This window comes from Thunnus maccoyii, chromosome 17 (genome assembly GCF_910596095.1).
Source record: "Thunnus maccoyii chromosome 17, fThuMac1.1, whole genome shotgun sequence".
Lineage (NCBI taxonomy): Eukaryota > Metazoa > Chordata > Actinopteri > Scombriformes > Scombridae > Thunnus > Thunnus maccoyii.
The window spans coordinates 20,577,278-20,601,054 of NC_056549.1; the positions used below are offsets into that span (position 1 = coordinate 20,577,278).

The 23,777-nt window shown below is 39.2% G+C and overlaps 1 protein-coding gene across 2 annotated transcripts; it reads left to right on the forward strand.

Annotated features, from left to right (window-relative positions):
- The first annotated feature begins 6,063 nt into the window (after positions 1 to 6,063).
- hlx1 (H2.0-like homeo box 1 (Drosophila)) lies at positions 6,064 to 9,828 on the forward strand. Of its 2 annotated transcripts, XM_042390737.1 has the most exons (4): positions 6,064 to 6,666; positions 7,247 to 7,435; positions 7,565 to 7,749; positions 8,935 to 9,828. In XM_042390737.1, exons 1-4 carry the CDS (start codon positions 6,231 to 6,233, stop codon positions 9,253 to 9,255), a joined length of 1,131 nt encoding a protein of 376 aa, XP_042246671.1. In that variant the 5' UTR covers positions 6,064 to 6,230; the 3' UTR covers positions 9,256 to 9,828. The 2 variants fall into 2 exon arrangements, with proteins under 2 accessions (XP_042246671.1, XP_042246672.1); XM_042390738.1 differs by lacking the exon at positions 7,247 to 7,435 and having other exon boundaries at positions 6,065 to 6,666.
- Positions 9,829 to 23,777: the final 13,949 nt, after the last annotated feature.

Sequence of the window (23,777 nt, forward strand, 5' to 3'; positions counted from 1 at the left end):
CCATCATATTTAAAAGCTTCCCTTAAAGCGGCCCTTAGGTTGTTTACAGCGGAGGGCAGGCTGGAGGTGAGTGTGATTAGTCTACCACTCCAGTGTCCAGCTAATGACCACTTAATGTCTTCAGTTCTGACTGTGCAGAGCCAGCAGACAAAGCCCCAATACCACAAAAGGAAAGACAGGGGCTGTAATGGGATTTATTCTCCTCAGTGATTCACTCATATGATCCTGGTCTACTGGATTCATTTCAAGTTGATGTTGGACCTTAAAGTAGACTTTTAAAAAAGCATTTGAACTATCAGTAGGTTATTATTATTGTTATTAAACCCAATAAATTACCTCCTGAGTCAACATAAGCACTGTTTTAAAAACATAAACACTATTTTTATTGTGTTTTTAATAATTGAAACTTGGCAAACACAATTCTATACACAAGGGGGCGTACAAAATATAAGATTTTAAATTTATAATAAGTACAGCACTGACTCTTTCACTCTGGAAAAGTCCACATAACTGTAACCTAAATTAAAAATTAACACTGAAAAAATATGAACATTGAGAGGAAAAAGCATACAGATGTGTTTTAAAGACTAAGAGCACATATTTTGATCTCTCCTCATCTTCCCGTGTCCAGGATTTTTAAATTTGAAGGTTTGCTGTATGATTATTTTTCTTAAATACGAGCAGCTGCTGCAGTCGCCTGAGCAGCAGCTCAACAGTGACACACTCAGAAAAGGACAGCCACTATGCAAGTTCTTATTCTTATATAAGCATCATTTCTATCAATTGTCCAATTAATTTATCTACTTCTACTGGAGATTTATTTGTTGTCTGTTTCCATCAGAGTTGAAGCTATGTTTGGGGAAAAAAACAAAACAAAAAAAACAAGAAGAGGGAGCATTTTGTCACTGGGGGGAGCTGCTTGTACATTTACTGCCTTCATGCATGCAGTCAGTAATATTTTAATATCTGTGGGAATAATCTACATTCAGTTTAAATATGTTAGCATCTGATAATGAGCAACAGGCTGTATAGGGTTGGAAAAAGAGATAATTGGGATGTGGCCTGATGTAGTATTTGGGCCTCTAAACACTTGAATTTATTAATATTTTTGTTGTGTGTATTAATCTTGTGCATTATAGGAAGAATAATCTGTTTTTATTTTCATGATTCATAAGAATATTTTAATTTATATAAGCGACTTGTCCAGAATCAGTGGTGGAAAGTAACTAAGTACATTTACTCAAGTACTGTAGGCTACTTAAGTTAACATTTTAAGTATAATTTACACTCCTACTCCACTATATTTCAGAGGGAAATATTGTATAGTGTATTGTGAAATATTATACTTTTTACTACACTACATTTATTCACTGCAGCTTTAGTAACTAGTTACTTTGTTTGTTAAGATTCTGCATAAAAAGATCAATTTAATTTCAACTTAAACATAAAATATGATGCATTGTTACAGATTAAACAGACTGTAGGACTAAAAAGTGATTAAAATGAGCTCCACATCACTCATTTACAACAGTAGCATGCAACTTAAAGCAACATTAAAAACTATTAGATAATAAAACTTAATAATATTACTCACAAGGACTAATTTATGTATTGTGAGTACTTACACTTGATATTGAAAGTAAATAAAATCTGATAATACTTCTGTACTTATAAGGACAATTTTGAATGTAATACTTTTACTTATGATGAAGTATTTTTATAGCATGGTAGTACTACTATGTAAAATATCATACAGGAATTTAGTGGTAATATTTTGTCATTCAGTTAACTTAAATATACATTTTTTTAATATAATTTCAAGTTAATTCAACCTAAAATTTCAAGTTTCAGAACTGATATTAATGACTTGAAGTCTTCTGACCAGATGGCTTAACTCAACTCAACTCATTAAATCAAGTTTAGACAACATGTGATATTTAGTCAAGATAACTTTTAGTGATGTTAGAAGAACTATTTGTATTTGTTTATTTGACCTAAAATTTTAAGGCAGCCCTTGCACTCATATTTTTAAATGGAAATGACAAGTTACATTTCACAGCATCTGATTACTTCTTCCACCATTGTTCATATTAGTGCTTAATTCAAACTGAGATGAGATCACGGAACAAAGCTGTTTATTATTTCCTTTAAATTTCACCAAGAACATGCAGCCGGTCACGTTTCACAGATCACAGAAGCAGGCGTTCATTGTCAGACGTTGACATTTAACCTCATAGAAATGCAAATCAAAAATCATTTCATGCCACCGTGAGAGAGAGTTCACTGTTTGAAATATAGTGGATTTATTCAGGGTCACATAAACGGGACAGTCTTGTTTTGAATTGACTTTAGACACATCCCTCAGTTCTTTTTTCTCTCTCTCTCTCTCTGTGGAAATGATGGCAGTGTGCCATACAGAAGGCTGTGTACAATGGCCCAGGTCCCATTAAATCTGCGAAAGTTCCTTCCTGAGGCAAACATTGCCAGAAATAGTAATCTTGGCTTGAGCTGGAGTCTTACAGAGGGGAGCAATAATTCTGGGTGTAATAATGGAAATCATTTAATTCTGTCCTGCCTCTGATCCAGCAGGGCTACAGTCAGAGGTGCTCATTCAGTTTTCCTCCGGCCCTGATAAGGCTTCCTGAAAAACACACAGCGAGCAATCAGGCAACAACAATGGGCTCCGTCAGACGCTGAACTTCAGGTAGTCATCATTGCACGGCAGCACTGCTTTGTTTTCATCCACAGTGTGCATGTGACTCATAAATGTTTTGACATTTCGGTTTCACATTGTTTGTTTAAGTTCTGATTAGCTTCACTGCAGAGAATATGGATTCTTGAATGAAAGCAGTCTTTAAACTAGAGCTGCTGCGTCCTCTTACATGATTAGTCAACTAATCAGCCGAGGAACTTTTATCTGATTAATAGGGAGTGAGCTGTTAGTCATTAATGTAAAATGATACTCACACCTCTTGCACAACAAAAATGTTCACAAATATGTTTTCATCTTTACTGAACACTAGATTTTAAGAGTAGTAGTGCATGACTGGACAAAACGTAGTCACAGAAAAGCTTTTGATCATGAGCTGACTAAGAATTTGTTTAGTGAGCAACAGCCCTCACGGACAGTATTCGGTTTCCAAACTGCTTTAAAAAAACAGAGGATTGCACCTTTTCCTAGTCGACTATGTAGTTTCTATTGTTCAAGACAGATTCAAGTCTCAAGTATACCTAAACCAGAGACAGGAGTCGCTGGCACTGGCAGTAATCCCACCTGCAATCATTTATACGGCTCCACGGAGGAACGGTTTGGGAAAAGGGAAATAAAGGTGAATAATAGTGTCCAGCAGGGTTCTGGCAGGAAAAGCAACATTTCAGTTTTTACAAGTGATTTGTGGATCAAATATAAGCTTTTTTTTTCTTTAGAATATTTAATTTTCATATCTGAACTTCTAAATGCTTCTACAGGAATCGGTAGTTTCGGGTTTACTGTGCTTTTTGCTGCAGGATTCAATGCAGTGAAAGGTTTTATGCTCTGGCTCTCTCATACATACGCAAAAAAAAATGAAAACTCAAACATAAAATAAAGATATGAGGGAAAGGATGACTCCTATCAAAGGGATATTTAACAGCAATAATATAATAGCTGCATGAAAGAAGGCCGTTATAAGACCGCAGGACCTCTGCATGGCTGATAATAAAAACCGTCTCTGTAGTCTGTGGAATAAACTAACTGCATCTTCTACATTTCTGCAGTCAGTCACTGAGATTCTGCCCTGAAAAAGAGATTATCATGTCCAGCTGAAGAGCTCTTGTTCTTTCTTTTTAAAGTGTAAATGTTATTCTGGGTGTAAGACTTCACCCTCTTTGTTATTCTGAGTGGAGAAATGACAACCTCTACAAACAGGAAACAGAGGAGACTTTATCTTTTCAGGAAAATGTTCTTGTTAAATATGGAGTAGCTGCACAGCTGTACATGAAATCTCGCAGGAGATAAATGTGTTGAGATGCTCATTAAAATAATCTTTCAAAATCAGTTATAAGAAGAATCCGCTGCTCTATTTTTCTATCCTCCAACCTGCAAGTCTTATCCTCTGCAGGACTTTTAAATTGAATATTTTTGAAATTTAGAAATTTATTTCAGTCTGCATTCAATAACAGAGCATTGCACATGCACTCTCATATATATATATATATTTACATACACACACACCCACATAAAAAAAAGGTAATTACTCAACATAATAAATAAAGAGATGTTTTAGCACAAAAAGCTGCAGGGAGTTTAAGGAAAATGCAACATCTGTGCTCTTCTGATGTCTTTAAAATCCTAATAAATTAAAAAATATATTTCTTCACATTCACACTTCTTGCAATCATTCTTTGATGGACTCATTGAGGCACATACCCGCTCGAATAAACCGACTAATTTTCAAATCAGCATTAAAAAATATATTTTTCATTTGGTTTATAATTAGATTTACATCACACTGTACATACACATGATCCCCGCTCCTCCTGTTCTGCAGAGACACATCTGCATGTAAAAAAGGCTGATCTGAGGCCTGTTGTTTGGTGCTTCCCACTGAAAAGCTCATCAGCACCTGAAATAACTCGAGGCGTGCTGTGTCTGCTACATCCTCTTCCCTGGATTGTTTTGACTGCGTGATGGAGAGCAAACGTTAAATCTCATTTCTAATTTTAACCCCGGAAACGTGTCACTCGAACACCATGATAGGAGGCAGTCAGGGTCATCGGCCCTTCCGCCCGCATGAATCAAGACTTAAATGAATGCGAGCTTCTGAAGCCATTGTTTCAACACATGCAAGAGAAAACATGCGATCGGAGAGAGGGACCTGCACAGTATCACGGCAGCACAACGCGCACAGTAGCAAGGACAGAGAGAGAGCGAGAGTGAGTGAGAGAGAGAGAGAGAGCGAGAGAGAGAGAGAGAGAGAGATCATTATAATTGACAGTTTTAAAAATATATATTTACAGGAAATGAGCTAACACACATTTAAACACGATTGCTGAAGCTTCTGTTATTATTGCAAGTGTTCAAAATCTATTTTGTAGATCAATTACGCTCCATCGATTCACGTCGACGGCGTTTAAATGACTTAAATGAGCATTTCTACTATTTAAATAGACGATTATAAAGTCTTATTGGCGCGGACCCAACGTGTGAATCTTGAGGGGCCTTGCGGATGAAGTATCGCCTCTGAAGTTAATTGTGTTTTCGTTCGAGAGGGGAATAGATTTCCTCTGTTTATTATGAGCATCGGGACGGATTTGCGTCACCGTGCAACTTGCAGGTCGAGATAAAGTTGCACAAATATTGAAAAAGGGAAGTTCTAACAGTCATTATAAAGTTTCCCCCCCTCTGCTCCGGAAGAAATAAGGATTTCTGCTGTATCCTAAAATACTAAAGCAGGTTCTATTTTTGGGACAAATCTAGCAGGCAGGAGTTGGAGATAATAGAAGCTCTCCTGGGCTCAGGGTTATATTATTGCACTGATTTCATACAGTTCATTACTGGGATAATTAATAAATAATAACTTTTTTCCCTACATATTTATATCAATGTGGGCTGTTGTTTGATTTGTTCATTTCTGGCAAGCAAAAATATTTAGTGTGTGTTGAAAAGTGACAGATCAAGCCTTTTTTTGGAAAATATATACAGTCCGCTGCATGTGCCCTCTATGAATTATCTCCAAAAATCTAAATTAACACGAAAGTTAATGAACATAATGAGTGTTTTTTTGTGTGTGTGGTGATCTGGGCGAGGGAGGGAGGGAGAGGGGGGGGGGGGGGGGGAAGAGGGGTTCTCTTTAAGTGATCAATCCATCATCTCAGGATCAAAATTACTGCGATGTGTCCCGGTCGTGTGTGTGTGTGTGTGTGTGTGTGTGTGTTTGTGTGTGTTAGTGTGTGTGGGAGGGAGGGGAGAAGGAGGGGTGGTTATACACATCATCATCATCATCATTTGCAAGGACGTGATGTGAGCAAATGCACAACGTCTATTGGCTCAGAGAACGACCAATCAGTGTCAGCGGAGGAACTTCAGAGTGGAGCTGCAGGGTTAGGATTTCAGAGTTGGGAGAGCGATTTTGGCACTTACACAAAGAGGACGGTCATCTCTCCCCTAAAACGCCCTCCCTGTTTTTTTTACATGCCTGTCCTCTCATCCCCTCTACTGAGAAACAATAAGACGCGTTAGAACCTCCGGGATGTACACGGCCGGGCTCAATCCGTTTTACGCATCCAATTTTAGCCTCTGGTCCGCGTACTGCGCAGGGGGCTTCGCTGTGGATACGATGAAGAAACCCTCGTTTTGCATCGCAGACATTTTGCAGGCTGGAGATGCGGAGAACATCCCGGGTTCGTCGGCCCTCATGGTGCATATGGGACACCACCGTGCGCAGGGGCACTCCGGCAGTTCCCCGCTGCGCCCTTCGCCTGTTGCGCCTGAGCCGTCGGTGTATGCGAGGGTGAGTCCCGCGTCTCCGTACCACAGACACGGACTACAGCTAACCTCAGTCTCCAGAACGACTTTTAACTCCCAGCAAGTTCCTCCACCTTCAAGCAAAGACCTCAAATTCGGAATTGATCGGATATTGTCGACGGACTTTGATCCAAAAAGCAAAGAAAAGTCGTCGTTAAGAGGTGAGCAGAGATATTTTATTACACACAAACTTAAAAAAAAAAGAAAGAAAGACGTGGTGATTATAGAGATAAGCTTCCTGTTATGTCTGCCAAAGAAAACAGTAATGGGGATGTGTTTTATGAATATTTTATTTCAATGATAGTTTCACTAAGTAGAACAAGACAAGACACAATCATGTCCAAAGTTTAGAAACTGAAAGCAACAATTCAGATTCAACTACTAAAGTTGCACATATGTGGAAGTCAGTTTATAACTCTGATAGACTTGCTCACAGAGAAGTAAGAGCGCAAACAGCCTCATAATATGCACTTTAAGGAGCCCTGTGGGGAAATCCTCTCCCTCATTCTCCCTCCACAGAGAGGTCAGAGGTCAGGATCAGCCATAAACAGCAGCAATGCAGTTTTGCTCAAACTCACTTCAGCAAGAAAATCTATGCTTTCAAAAAAGGGTATCTCTCTCTATCTCTTAACTTGAGACCCATCTTGCCCCCCAAAGATTAGAGTCAGTGATAGTGTTCATGCCCGTGTGTCACTGCGATAACTCTTTACTGACTGAAGCCCCTCTCTCGTTCTGTAACAGATCTCACATCCATCGTTAGCTCGAACCGTCAGTCAGGGATCCACATCCCCATTCAGCCTCCGGCCAGCCAGTACTTCTCCTCCATAGACACCGGGATGGGCGACGCTTCCTCCATGATGAGTTCACTAGGCTGCAGCAGCAGCAGCAGCAGACAATCAGGCCAGCATCAGTTTCAGGACACCTTCCCAGGTAGTCATCACATGTAGGACTGTAACAGACAGGTCTCTATTTTGGAGATGTACAACACCTGCAGTGAAAGTTCTTCTGGTTTCTCTTTTTGTTTTAACCTCATGTCCTTCCTCTTTGTCCTCCGCGCAGGTCCGTATGCTGTCCTCACAAAAGACACAATGCCACAGACATACAAGAGGAAAAGGTCATGGTCGAGGGCAGTGTTTTCAAATCTGCAGAGAAAAGGACTTGAGAAGAGATTTGAAATACAGAAGTATGTTACCAAGCCGGACAGAAAACAGCTGGCTGCCATGCTCGGGCTGACAGACGCTCAGGTAAGATGAAGTTAGACATGAGGTTGACCTGCACAGGCCTGCCTGTCAACTTTTACTTACATGATGCAACTATGATTTAAGGTTTTATAAAGTATTAATATTTTTTAGCAATATTTTTTGGCACAAATCTCAGGGCCATAGTGAGGATTTTAAAAAATACTGAGGTCCACCCAACCCCCATCAGAAAATTTTAAAACAGGCACCAAAAACAAGGCTTTGAATTTATTTTTGTATTGTTTTGATTTTGTTATATTTAGTAGTTCAGTTAACTGTTAAAGTATATTTTCTGTAAATTTCAATTCCCTAAAATGCATGCCAGGTCTAAATGCTGCCATCTCTAAAAATACTGATAACAACCTGAAACATACTCATCCTGTAAGTTTTTAATAATGGAATGTAAAGTCAGCCCATAGTTGCTAAAAGCCCCAAATACCCATATTACAGCAAAAATGACTTATGTGTTTAATCATTACAATTAAATAATATTTTAAATAAAATATTTTTTGCAGCCAGCATGCTCATTTCTCTTTCAGAGATTTAACTAAATAAACACTTATTAACATTCAAAATTTGTAGTTTGCAAAGCAGCATCATGACTGTGTGGTGCAACCTGATTGGCCGAGAGGCGTTGCAGAGTGCCAAATCTCACCATAGCAACACCTCACCAGACCTTGTTTACGTTTCATCATACTATACAGTTAACCTACCAACCTAACATGTCAATATTAATGCCATGACTAAAAACTGAAACAGATCTCTTTTATTATTATTATTACTTTTTGTAATTATGTGATTGTTAAATAAATACTATATATGATTACACTGCAGATATCTTAACCTTTAACTTCCATGTCCTGTGCAAGTGTTGAGTAAACTTTTTGCACTATTTTCCTGGTTCATCTTGAAGTGTGAATGCATCATTACACTTGAGAGGATGTAAAAATAGTCATCTCAGAAGGATTATATTTAAAGTAATAAAACAAGCGTGACTTATAGAGCTAATGTATCAAAACGATTATTTTACTCATAAGGCACAGTTCGAAATTTTCTTTGACATTTAAGAGACACTTGAGGTAATTAAATACATGGACTTTGCTGAAGAGCTGTATATATGTTCAGAGAATATTACTGTTGACATTATGCACAGATGAAGTCTCATCTAAAGATGTCCGGATGTGTTTGCAGGTGAAGGTCTGGTTCCAGAACAGACGCATGAAGTGGAGACACTCCAAAGAGGCGCAGGCTCAGAAAGACAAGGATAAGGAGCAGCCGGACAAGACTGCGTCGGAGTCCAGCAGGGAGCCCAAAGAGCCGGCGGAGTCGGAGTGTGAGAGCGAGGGCAGGAGCGAGTGTGATTCCGACGAGGCCCCGGAGGAAGACTCTGGACTTTTGGACGTTACCGAGCACAATAAAACCAGCGTAATCATGAGCGGGAGCGGGCCGGCGAGCAGCGCGGAGGGAGCGGCCACAGTCACAGACACACCGGCCTCACAGATACTAATATGAAGGCAGCGTGTCGCTTTAGTTGATGAACTATAACTTGTGATTTTTGACAGAAGAACGACAGTGATATTAAAACGCCTCTGGAGTGGCAGGAAAAAGTCCCAGAACTAAAAGCAGGCCTGCAGCAAAAAAGACAACAAGCTATTTGTTCAATACGAGACATTGTTATTATCCTACATCTTAAATAAAGCCCAGACACAAGGAACAAAGGCCGTAAATAATTTTTTTTTTTAGATTTTTTTTTCTCCATTTCTTTCTCAGAGGTTGTAATTATAAAACCACATTTAAATTTAAACATGGGACTTGCAGCCACCTCCAGTGTCTCCTTATTGTCGTTTTCCTCTCAGAGCTTCAGTGTGCATGATGATGTCTTTCCTCGTCTGAGGGAAATAACGCGGTTGTGAATTTTTATTATTAGGTTATGAACCACTCGTTTCACGTCATAAATGAGATCTCAGAACATCACGCAGTGTTCATCATGTATTTTATGTCTGGATATATGGTTGTGCTATTTTGTTAATAATAATTTGCACTGAAAATATTGTAAATAAAATGTTTCTTACTTTAAAATTTGGATCACGGTGTTCAATGTATTATTATTGTTATTATTATTAAATTGTTTGAAATTGCAATTTGCTCGCCCTTTATGTCAATTACTGTAGGCCTATTTGGTGATGATGCTACAATTTTGATGTAAGCTGACTATTGTTCAGTTTGGGTGGTAAAAAGTTGTGGGAGTTTTTTAATTTATTTTTTTGATTTGTTTTGTTTTTGCAAAAAAAAAAAACACACAAAAAAACAGCAATAATCAAAAATAAACAGGAATTCAAGAAGTTGCACGTAAATATGCAACGAAGTAAAGAAATAAATATGAATAAAAATGTAGTTGGGACATAAAAGTGAGAGTGGCTGCTGCCAATAAAAACAACCCATAATTTGCATTATGTAGCCTACAAATGACGCGTACACACATAGATCAATAGATAGCAACATTTGCTTACATGACTCTTTTGTATAATATAAATGAAGTAGGTTATTGTTTAAAAAATAATGAAAACAAATAGGAAAAATCGGCGTCATACTCTCCTCGGGTCAAACAGTTTATTCCACCAAATCATAACGTGGTGATGAATGTATACATCTTCAGGTCTTCTCCTTTAAGCACATTAATGTAATTCAGTGAACTGAAGTTCTCCTGCGGCTCTGGCGGCGCAGAAAGCGAGAGAAAAGAGGGGAATTTATAGTTTGTATACATTCACTGGCTCCAGATAGCAGCGACGACCCGGATGAGTATATTTTATGTATCCAGACACAGATACAATCAACATCTCCTCCATTTATAGGCCTGGTGCTGCTCGTACCTCCCCTCCCTCCGCAGTCACTCACCGGGGTCTGATATTCCACATTAACTTATCAGATCAGCTCGTCGCTATATTATGACTAAGAAGAAAACCATGCCACTCAGATGCTAACGTAAGAGGACAGTGAAGTGTTGAAACATAGTTTCCCAATCAGCCTTATCGTGATGGTCAGTGGTGACAGCTCAAAATTTATGAGAGAAGAAGAAGAATCCACTGTTGCTGCTACATTTATTTGTAGCACAATTAAACCTGTTTAAGGATGTTTAATGACATGATGCCATGACACACTCCCTCCTTAAGTCTATCGGTGTCAGTAAGAGTAATTAGCCTATATTTTTATAAGACCTCCGTGAATCTTGGATAAGTCATACTTGCTTCTCTTCGGTGTACAAGGCCAAATTATCATTGTTATCTCTAAATCTGTACTGTAGTTTTTAACGTTCAGAGTCTTTACAAAGCTCAATAATCATTCATACTTACACACTCTAAGAAATTAAACTTTGATGTTGTTTGCATTACATATATAGTTGTTTTATGGTGAAACTACTAAATAATTGCAGTTTTGACCTTCAAAACAAGGTTTCATTGCATTAATATAATAATGTAAGGTTTCAGGAATACATAACTGTGCTGATTTAATCAAGTTAAAGGTGCAGTGTGTAGAATTTAGTGGCATCTAGTGGAACACACTTTGCCAGAAATGGAATACAATATTCATAAGTATGTTTTAATTAGCATATAATCACCTAAAAATAAGAATTGTTGTGTTTTCGTTACTGTAGAATGAGCCTTTATATCTACATAGGGAGCCCAGCATGTTGCACTGACATACAGTAGCCCACAATGGACAAACCAAACACTGGCTCTAGAGTGAGTTTTTCGTGAGTTTCATGGGTGGCCACCATAGGTTCTCCTACACTTGTTGGTTGCAATCCGCAACCTCACTGCTAGACACCACTAAATTCTACACACTGGTCCTTCAATAAAAACGTACTGCATTAAGAGTGTCCCAACAGCTTTTCCATATTTATTGCACATGTGCAGTAATGCAGGTTAGCAATCAGACCATGTGTTCACAGCGACTGTTGGTTGATAGTTTTTGTTATAATCTACAGCAATCCATTAATTTTGTTGGTAAATATGTGAATTATTTCAACAATATAATTTATTTGTGCATTAACAACAACAGGCGATGCATATTTTTGACTTTTATGTGATCGGTCATATACTTTGATATAAGATTTGAAAAGCCTATTGTTGTTAACTTAAAGGTGCATTATGGTAGATTTGGCCAGAATTTTAGTTGAAATCATTCAAAAATGAACTAAAATCATCAACAGAATGTGAAGAAATAACAGTTTTGACATTAGATATCTACTGAAGTTAGCATGCTAACTAGCTAGCCCCGGCCTGTCCTGTCTCATAACACCACTTTGTGCCTCAAGGGCGATAGTGAGTCACTGTAGCGTCCAGTCTGCCCACGGTCTAACATGAGAGGAAGAAGAGCTGCTGCCCCGAGCAACCGGCCAGCAATGTTGGAGCCAAGCTGAAAACTGCTAATTTTTGCTGTAGGACTGTCAATATGTCACCTTATTAAGTTTTTATATTTTTTCAGATGAGAAAGTAACCATTTAGATTCCCAATATGTGGTCAGTTTATCCAAATAACACCTATTTGGAAAGTTGCACCAACGTTGTTTGAGATGCCACTGCAGCAGCAGCCGCTGGCCGGGAGACAGCTGGTCATCTCAGCTGCATGATCCCATGAATTGATCTCTGCAGCTCTTTGGTAATTTACCACGGGCTCCAATGTCTCCGTAGTATTTGATGATATTTCTACTTTATGTTTATTATTGAGGTCGTAGTCTGTGGTGGTGGTGTACTAGAGTGTTACTACTATTTTGCCCAGTTTATGTACTGTATGTTAATGGTGTGGACAACATATCTGGAAAAATTTTCAATATAATGCACTCCAGTACACCACCACCACACACTGCAACCTTAATAATAAACATAAAGTAGAATTATCACCTTTCTGATGATGTCAACAAAAACTGAAGATGTATAAGCTTCGTAAAAGTAGAATTTATAGCAGAGCTGCTGTATTGGATTGTATGAGATTGCACAGGAGTTCCTGATAAAGTGCTTGGTGAGTGTATTAGCTAACATTAGCTTAGCTGCAGTTCATTCTTCATGTACTAAGTTACGTTACAGATGAGCCACAGAGCCAAACATCAGTTTCTTTGGAAACTTCACTCAGAGACTCTGCGACTCAGCAACTTCATAATATGGTCGGTCCCTTGTGAACAGTCCCTGACATTAAGGCTGAATAAAGTCTGTAATGTGAACATAATATAGTGTAGTTGTGTGTAGATCGTGAAGGTTTGTTCATCTCCACAGATTCCCAGCATTGAAAATTGTGGGGTATGTGTCCTAAAAGGGCTTTGCTGCAACCTCAGTGAAAAGCCTGACACCCTCATAAAGGAGTTCTTGGTGAGTTGCATCATAGAGTATGAGCCATAGCCTAACCAAACATTTTTGATGAGAATCATGTCAACATAGACGTGTACTAAATGGGACGTTTTACAATGTGAAAATGAACTTGTTTGTTTTCTGGTTGACAGTCTACGTACTCATGTACATATTTTTTTTCTGAAGTAGCTCAAACATTGTGTAGCTTCCATGCTCATACTTGCAAGGAGGTGTGCTCCACTGCAACATAAGTCTCAAATAACTGTAGATATGCTGAAATGTCAGCTTGTGGAATTGAGTCTGTGCTGCTGTTTAAGTGTTCCTGCCTCTTTGCAAATGTTTATTCTTGTTCACTGCCTACAGCTCAAACATGTCCTTGTAATTTCTGCGCTCCTATGTCTTGTTGGTATATCAGCTGGGCACTTTTTCAGGCAGGGTCTAGTAAGACCTGTTACTTCTTGTGTCCATTGTATTTGTGGGTTGTACTCAATTGATTTGGCTAGTGCTGATGGTGCAAGACCAAATCTTCCATGTTCTAGTCAGAGATGACACAATACTGGATTAGTCAACTGACCAAAGTAATGGGCTTCTTTTTTTTTGATTATATTGTTTATAAGTAATAAGCAAGCAGAAATACCAAACATTACTTCTTTGCAGCTTCTCAAATGAGAAAATGTGCTCCTTTTCTGTTTTTATATCATTTTAAATTCAACATCTTTGGATTTTGGACTGTCAAATTTTGTTTTGTCTATGTCTCATTGGCCTTTAGGAAATTCTTATGGCCACTTTTACAACAGTCTGACAATTTATAGACATTTGAGAAATCAATTAGAGTAATTCATATTGAAAATGACAGCTCCTAGCTCTTATAAACAGACTCTAATTAATACGTCTTCCATTTTGAGGCTATTGATCATTCAGGTGGAAGGAGAGAAATGGAAGAAATGGTCTTCAGAATCTATGTCATTGGACACGATGGAGCAGAGCCGACAGATTCCCTGAGGATGTCGGCATCATAATTCAGAAGGTTGGGGTGGTGAACGATCTTAGAAATGTGGTAAATGGGTGTGTGCAGTCCTGCTTGGCCTGATCTACAGCCTAAACTTGAGCTACCCCAAAAATTCAGAATTAGTTAATGGACTTGGATGGCAACAGGCTTTCCACAAAGGTGCAGGTCATCAAAAACAGACTATATGAATAATCTCAATCAATGAGACTGTGAATCTTGGGTTTGGTTCAGTGAACAATTGTGAACTGAGTATCTTTGGACTCTTCATTGGGCAAATTGAACGTCTTGGGATTTTGGACTGCTTTCTAGACAAAGGAAGATGTCCAGACAGAATACTGATAGATTTTAATCATATTTGTCTTCCCTCAACCAACACTGCCAAATATTTGCTGTTTGTAACTTGTTAGGGCTTGCTGCTGCTTGTTTTTATATGTCTGCAAATTGAGTATTTTGGACTGCTGGCTCGACAAAAAAGATATCAGAAGACAGAATGGTATTTCACATTTAGCATTTGCTGATATTTCTGTCACTACAAACTGAGAAGTTTGCATTACTGACTGCTTACGAGACAAAAAGTGTCTAAAGACAGACTATTAATCAATTCTGAATCATCACTGACTGCTAAGAATATGCAGTTTCTAAATTTCTTAGTATTTGCTGATATTGCTGTTATGTCACTATGAACTGAGCACTTTTGCGTTTTGGACTGCTGCCTGGATGGAAGAAACACAACATATTGATTTTTTTTATGATTTTTGTCATCCATCAACCAAAACTGCCAAATATTTGCTGTAATTTGTAACTCACTGCAATTCCCTGTTTTCATATCATCGTAAACTGAGCGCCTGTGCATTTTGGACTGCTGGCTTGACAGAAAAAAGAACCTTCTAGTTTTTCAGTCATGAGCATTGGTTAATGTTTGAATGCTTTTTAAAAGAATAAATAAGGCAATGCACTAAAATATTAAAAAGGGTAGTTATTTGTTAATTTCTTTGTATATATTTTTTATTATTTATATATTTCTTTGCATATTTTTTATCTATTTTAAGTAATGCATGGCATCAAGGGCAAAATGGTACAAAATGGTACATGTTTCTGGATTTGCTTCCTTGGTTTCATAATGTATTATTGCAGATATATTGATATTTTTGTGAAGCACATTTCTCAACCTTTTCTGACACTGTAAAAAAAAGTGAGGTAGAAGTACAACTACTTTGGTATTTATTTCACTCACTCGCCTTGATGGAGCATGAAGTGTTCAGTCATGTTTAATACAATCAGCATAATCCTACAACTTTAATACAACCCTGCTGTGTTAGCTATATTTAATATAACTGTGTTTAGTAATTTGAACATATCTGCATTCAGTAATTCTAACCTAAATGACTTAAATTTGACATTAGTGTGTTAGTTTATTCCACATAACTGAATGATGGAGCATTACAGTTTGGTGAGATTTGCTCGACAGTATTTAGTAATGATCAGTTCTTCTTTTTCTCATTTATTCAACTCAGTTATGTGGGATCAGTTGACATAACTACATTAAGTAAATGTAACATTTTACTTTTTAGAGTACATATGAACAATTATCATGTGAGTTACCGTAATTGTCATGTTGCATCAAGTCTTTCTGGTGCAAGAAATGACGACTTATGCACAAAATTCTGAATAAGTGTTTTTTTTGTTTCAAACCTTGCTGCAATTCAGTGACAACACAAACAATTGTGTAAGATGGTGAGTTGAGCCAGACTATTGTTAATTAATTTGTGTGTTAATCTGCCACTTCAAGTTTTTATACATGAAGAGTTTTTGTTGATGGAAAGTCTGGTGGAACTTTATGATAAAACAACCACATTGCAGCTTTCACTCAGTCGGGTGAACATAAAATAAACAACCATTTTACAGCTTCATAAACTATTAAACACTATTTAACAGCGAAGGATTCAGATCATTTACTTCAGTAAAAGTAGCAATACTACACTATACAAATACTCAATATCAAGTAGACGGTGCTTGAAAAAATTAAAGTATTGGCAACAAAAAGAGCTTAAAGTATAAAACTTACAGCTAATCAGTATGCACAATTGGCCTTGTCAGTGTTATTAGATTGTTATCAGAAGTGCATTAACATGTAAGCAGTATTTTAATGTTTTAGCAGGTCAAGGTGGAGCTAGTTTTGACAATTTTAGATACTCTGGGGTATTTTAATCTATAACAATGAATCATGATTTAGAAATTGATTGTGTGCTTTTTAAGAAAAATCTTAATCTACAGTTGTGAAAAAAATGTAGTAAGAAGCACACCATTTCACTGAAATGCAGTGAAGCGGAAACATAAAGCAGCATACATCCACCACGGCTATGAAATAATGCCATTACTTATATCAACATCTCTGCTAAACAATTTAGAAGTGGAAAAACTTGATCTAATGTAATGTGATGATGCTGGCCTTTCAGATAGCATTATATCTCAGTCAGGAGATTGAAAGCCCTCTGGTATTTGTTGTCATGCTAACAGCAACATCATAGTGAGTGACCCAAACCCAGACCACCGCCAACTCTCACTACTAAGGGGTCCACTTTCCTCTCCTCCGGAAAGAGGACTGACCCCCAGAGAGCTGCAGCCTTCCGTTTTAGCTTAGCATCTTGAATTTCACTTTTCCCCCCCACCCACCCACCCCTACCCACCGACCCCCCCTCCTGGCTGTACTGTACCTGCTGCCTTTTGTTTCTTTTCCATACAGGAGATATTTTACCTTGCGAGCGTCAGACCAAACTCACAGCTCAGCTCCTCATAAACTAACTTGCTTGTGACGGCTATGAAAGTAGATGGCACTCGTCTTAATCTTCACTCTTAGTTCGTGCTGGATGAAAAGTTGTCAGAGTTATGATAGCCAGTTTCCATGGAACGCTGTAAAAGCCCTGGGCACTTTATCAACCTAATATTAACTGTTAAATGCTCGCATATAAAATGTCTGGGTGGGTTGAGTCTCGAATTATGCTTGAAAAGCTATAAATTACATTAGTATTTGCAAATGTACAATAACAATAACAATCCAAACGCTTAACATAATACTGAGAGGCCTTGATTTGTGAACTGTCCTAAGAACTTTTATGACCAGGATAGGAGAAAGTCCATCTGGCCTGTATTTAATGTCAGGCTTTCCCCCTCCATTAAAAGCTGTCATATGCGTCCCTCTTGGCAACCCAGGACAGGGCAAACCATAAAACAAACCAGCCTCGCAGATTCGCCAATATTTAACGCTTTGAAAAAGTAGCTGTGTAAAACAAATTACCTCTGTAAGAGCAAAAAGGGGGGTTTCTGTCTGCGGTGGTTGAGGGATTAACGTGATTAAAAGCTGTGACGTCTCCAGCACTTTGAGGCATTATCTGTGAAGTTGTTTGATAGGCTGATGGAGATTTCCCCCCTTGGTTGCCATAATGCATCAGAGGAGGCCTTAGAGCCTGTATGGCCCTGCTGGAGGAAAAGGAGTGTAAAAAAAAAAAAAAAAAGTTACGCCATTACTCAACAAGTGCTTGAAAAACTGCAGCCGACAAACGCAGTGGCAAAGAGATGTAAGGTTTAGTCGATGATGATGAGAGGATGATGATGTGAACATCTCAAGAATACCTCCATGGATTCATTTTTATGCAATAGTGGAAGACAGATACTTTTGCAAAAGTAGAAGTGGCAATACCACGCTGTAATAATACTTCATTACAAGTAAAAGTATTCAGAATTCTGAATAAAAGTAAAAGTATGAAAGTATTATCAGAAAAATGTACTTTAAGTACAGTAAGAGTTGTTGTTATGTAGATAGAATGGCCCCTATTAGGTGTTATTTTATTAGATGTTGCATTGCTGTGGTATTATTAATAATGCAACAATGTAAGTAGCATTTAAAGGTTGTAGCTGGTCAAAGTTATTTTTGATTATAATAATCTACTAATTATATACTGATGGGTACTTTAATCTATGACAGTGCATCATATTTTAGAGGCTTATTGTATGTAAAATCTGAATACACAAAGTAAATAATATTAAAAAGTACATTTCCAAGTATGATGTAGCAGGAAATGAAAATATTCAAGTATCTAAAATAAGTACAGTAAGTAGTAAATAAGGACAGCAGTTGAGTAAATGTACTTGTGTTTCACTGCTTTCTAAATTACAACCTTCCTTCATTTGCCAACAATATTTAATCTCTCTGATATAAATTCATTCTTTATGACCCCCACTGCACTCAGAGGTGTCAATTTTGTGCTAATGTACATTACACTTTAAAGCCAAATGTTTTCATCATCAATGGAGCATTTTATTGAATCATTGTAATGACGGGAGCGAGCATGGACGCTCTAGACGTAGCTCTGTTTCCTTCAGAGGTATGTTTGTTCCATCAAACATGGATTTATGACATCGGCTGGATCTTCTTTCCTAAATGACCTTTGAATCATCAGCATGAGAGATGACTTCCTCCTGAGACTAGCAAAATATTATTACGTGGTTCGAATCTTTAATTTGATAGCAGGCCAAGATGTTTCCAGCCGCCCCCGTCATTTTAATCCACTTCACTGGAATAGCCAGTATCAGGTCTTTTATTTATGGATTTTACTCCAAACTCAGTTGGGATGTTTCCCCCTGAATAGAATTAAAAGAGAGTGTGTCTGAAGTAGCTATGGAAAAACAATGAAATTGATCAAAGTGCCAAGAGAGAGTTATTTTTGATGTAAGCCTACTGCATGTGAAATTGAAATATCACCAAAACAATCTACATATTATTTTACTGAATGATGTATTTTAAAGATATTCTTTCACACTTAATCTTTACCTTCAATAAATATACCCTCAGTGTGTAAATCAGAAAGGTTTTCTGAACACTTGGTGCAGAGGGCTGTTCTACAGCTGCACACGTACCAAACATGTTCACCAATGCTGAAAGCTGAGCCTCTCGTACAGAAGCTGTCGCCACATTTCCAAAAAGCCACATTATTGAGTGCTTTTTTAACATAGTCGCAGTTTCCAAGCATCTTGGCCTCGCTTTCAAAACCAGGCCCTTGCCAGCAGTTGGGAGTGGAAGAAAAAAAAAAAAAAAAAAAAGACATCTCAAGTTAAATTTAAAGATGTGTTTCTCTTGGAAGCCAGGCTGTGCTGCCATAAACCAAGGGAGACATTTTCATGCTCCACATTTTTCATGGTTTCTCTCTGAGTTTCCTCCCTTCCTTTCTCACTCCACCTTGGCTCCAGAGTTACCTACTGCTGCACTGGCTGCGGACCACAGCCAGCGGGGCACTGTGGGGTGGCCAGTTCCTCCTTTTCGGCCTCAACAGAAGCCCCCCCACCCCCCACCCACCAAAAAAAAAGCCCCTGGTTGTCCTTGGATGGCTCTCACAGTGGAGAATCCCTCAGAGAAGCCGCCACCTGGACAGCACTACTTAAGCTCTCTTTCACCACCCTTCTCAAATAATGCACTGCCTCCACGCTCGGAACTGATGGCCAACAGTAATCAGTTATAAGCTAAAAGTCCTCTGACCTACCGCCCTGTTTTTTAATGTGGCCATGAAGGAACCATTTTATAGCAGACTGCAGACTGTTGTCTTGATCCAACCATGTGTGGTATATGCTGTAATTTGTGAAGGGTGCAGAGGTTTGGTATTAATTAGGGCTGTGAAATGGCAGCGGTCCGACCGCCTGCCCGTTTCCATAGAGGCTGAATTCACTGAGTGATGTACACACTGGGAGGAGGATTATGGCCGTGCTCTGGCTGCACGCTGAGATGCAAACACAAAAGAGAGGATGTAAAAAGTACTTTCATTTCACATGACCTGTCATCAGCAGCAAATTTTCACTCTGCTCTCTGAAACCGGGGTGAACTGCCTGCGGCTTTCAAACCATCCGTATGTTCGCTCCAAGAATCAGATAGAGTTGACGTTATGTGCGTGCAAATGAGAGAGCTGCTCGCATACTTTCGCTCGGTGATGAGAATATCATATTATGAGGTTAGATTTAAGGGTTTAAGTATGAATTTCAAAGCGGAGATACTTCAAAAGGGGGTCATACTCAAACTACAACAAACAAAAGTGTGTTGCAGTCCAGCAGAACCTGACACATGATGCAACCGAGGTCACCTGCGTGGCCTCTCTGAAGATAAATGTTAAGTCTGCTGAGTATAGTCTGAGGTTTCCTCATTTCCCCTTTTTGGCGCTTATCGTGGCTCGCAGATGTAGTTTTATGGAGAACAGCTAAAATGAAACACCACTCAGTGCATAACACGATGAACTGTGTGTCCACTATTGCTGATGTCAAATGACATGCAAGGTTTTTGCCTCTTCACTCACTGAATCGTCTAAACATGTTCTCTCCTTATCAAACCAGATGTTATCTTCGAAATGGAAAACTGCCAACTAATGTTCCATAACCTTTTCTTTAACCAGGGTCATGCAGCTCCAGATATCTCCTTTTTAAAATGCAACTTTTCCAAGAAGTGGCCATAATGACAATAAAAACATTCTGCAGAACACATTATGCACACATTGAGAATGACTAAACAAGAAATGAGGCTAAAGAGCAGCCACCCAAGCATACTGACAGAGAGCTATTTTTACCATTAAAATATTTTGAAAACCACATTTAAGTCATGATTGTTTCCTTTGGTGTGAGAGAGGCTACAAGCCTGCAGTATTTTAGACCACCCCAGGGACCAATCACAATCAAGCATGTCACTTGGCTCATTGCTCATGCCTCCTTTATCTGATAGTGCTCCTTATTATCTGACTCTGTGTTGTAGCATTAGACCTGCTCACACTCCATTATATATCTATGTGTGTGTGTATGGTGTCAACACTCACAAAGAACACACACTTAAGACTGATACTGACGAATTATCAAGGAATTCTTCACGACTCTCCTTGTTAAGGGGAGGAGAGGGCAAGCGCGAGAAAATAAATAAAACGTAACTTGGGTTTGTCTTGTCCTTGTTCCAAAATAAACAGAGCTAGCCAGAGAGAGAACTACAGCAGCTTCAGCGCTGCTGAGTGTTATACAGTTCCTTTGATCAAAACAATTTGGATCGAGAGAGAGCCACACACTTGTCACCACAGCAACCAGCGAGGGGACACAAAAGTGAGAGTGAACAGGTGATTTATAGAAAGCGCTGCTAAGTTTCACATCCTTTATTCCCACTTCCTTTTAACTGATTTAGCAGACAGATTCAGATGCGGGTGAGAGATCATAATTGCTGTCCTTATTTGCATTCATGTGGTTACAGTAAAGCCATTTCTAAGACTGTGGACCTTAATGCGCTTTAACAGAGAATATGATTTATGCTGGTTAAACAAGGGTCACATAGTGTAAGCCTTCATGCAGACCAGAGCACTGTGACTTTCTTGTTCTGGTGTGTGTGTGTGTGTGTAGGTGTGTGTGTGTGTGTGTGTGTGCATGCGTAATGTTTGCACATATTTAAGTGCATGAACAAGAGTGTGAGTGCGAGCCCTGTAACCCATATGTGCAAGGGGTGAGAGTTCAGTTCCTGCAGGGTTTGTTTAGGAATATATGACACTGCACAGCTGGCCTAATCATCTGTGCATATCTGACTATAAAACTTTACTGAGCGTCGCCAGAGCCAGCTGCCTTTATCAGAGGAGATGGAGTTATTCCCACTCTGGACAGACAGAGGCCTCAACTCCAGATCTGCTGCTCCTCTCCCAGTGGCCCTCATCATGAACTGCTCTGCTTGCTTTTTTTGAGGAGCATTTAGATAGCAGTTTGTGCTAATGTGTGTACATATGTAGAAAGTGACACTTCAGTTGAACTGCACAACTATCAGTTGGATACAACTATCCTTTACAGCTTGGTAAAGAGGTAATCCAAACATTCTCTTTTTTTTCTATTTTGGCTTCAGTGCTAGGTGCTCAGTACTGTTGGGTTTTGAGCTATGCTTTGCAAAAATGAGTCTAAAGCCCTTTTCACCGCTTGTAATTTTCACTATTTTCTCAACATTTCCGTCTTGTGCCTTTTCACACGTGCCATGTCACTGCCAGAGTAGATGGGTCCAGACCAGAACAGTCCAGAAGATGGAGGTCATGCAACACTTATGGATGCCAACCGCCATAAAACTCAACAGAAGAAGAAGATGGGGCAAGGCTGGATGAACGTGTACATGGCGGAATACGTCTTACTATTTTCAGGAATATGGCAGGCAAGCAGCTGTTTGGTTCATGTAATGTATTTAGTATTCAACAAGTTTGCGAGACAAATCACCTGTGAAAGCATTGGCAAGGCAACTGTAAACAAGTGGCAGACTCGAATATGTCATCAGCCGAGTCTTGTGATTGGTTTGCTCGCTCCACATGAAAGCCTCTTTCGTCAGACAGACGTAACCCTTCACGTGCTTGCCCCTGCAATTCATTCACAACACACCCATACCAGCATTACTGTTACTAGGACTTGAGGTGTAAAATTGGCAGTACAGATTTCCCTGAATATCGATCCCTGCTCCCATTCACACATGACCCCATGCAGGAAATGTTCCTGGACATTTCAGGGATAGACTGCATGTGTGAAAGGGGCTTAACAGTGTGTCCAGTACTGTGATGTCTTTCTCCTTATTCTAATTTTCTTTAAGGGCATTTTCAAACCTACCTTATTTAGTCCAGTTGAATCAAACTCTAGTTCATTTTCCTCCTTGGTACGATTCGTTTGGGCAGGTCTGAACACAGCAATTAATCTAATTTAATCTACTTAGGCAGTGGCTATTGCAACAAATGCTAATCATGTACTAATACCCAAAAAATTTGAAAAATATAGAAAGAGAAAGGTCAAGAACAGTAAATGGAAAAGTTTCTGAGAATAAACTGATTCCTACATCTGCCTTATCAGTCAGCAAACACAGTTTTGTTAAGAGTTTTCCACAGTATAGTGGTGTGAGTCATCCTGACCATCAGCTCTATTCTTCCCTGCTCTCCTCTGACACCCAGTTGACCTCAGGCTCGCAACATCCATCAGGTGATCATTACAAGTCGGAGGTCATGACCTGCACACTCCAATCGCCACACCTCTGCCTCTTTCTGCAGTAACCCTGTGCTGTATACATACCCTTTTCCTTCCCTTCACACAGAAAAAAAAAGTCATCGGCTTCATAATGTTTCCCCCGGCACAAGCTCATGGATAGAGATATAAAGCTATCCTGTCTGACTGCAGGAAACAGTCACAGGAAATGGAGATGCACTGCGGCTCTTCAATTGCCCCTTGATTTGGACAATTTTTCTTTTTTTTCATGGGAATCCCCTTCCCTCCATCACTCTTGGAATCCCAGAGTCGATGGCTGGGAGTTGGAGGATCATGCCTGCAGTGTCATGTAGCTTGTTGAGGCTACAGGGAGGGATCACTTCCCTTCCCTCGCACCCCGCCACATCACCCCCTCCTCCAAACAAAAACTCATGTGGGGAATCCAATTAGTTAATCTCATTCTCGACACACTTCCACTTGTTTGCAGCACAGACACGCCATTCCTTCACAGATCTTCTCATAACAAGCTGTCGGAGAGGAGAGAGAGGGAGGAGAGAAAGTCAGAGCTGCTTTGAGTGAAGCTATTGATTATGAGCCTTAAACAGACAGGGAGACATCTGGCTTCCATTACAGCCTGTGATGGGATGCAGGGCTCCTCGGCAGCCGGCAGCGCAGGCCACA

Coding starts and splice junctions, on each gene's coding strand:
- hlx1 (XM_042390737.1), top strand. CDS start 6,231: ATGTACACGGCCGGGCTCAATCCGTTTTACGCATCCAATTTTAGCCTC. Junction 6,667..7,246: donor AGAAAAGTCGTCGTTAAGAG/GTGAGCAGAGAT, acceptor GTTCTGTAACAG/ATCTCACATCCATCGTTAGC. Junction 7,750..8,934: donor TCGGGCTGACAGACGCTCAG/GTAAGATGAAGT, acceptor ATGTGTTTGCAG/GTGAAGGTCTGGTTCCAGAA.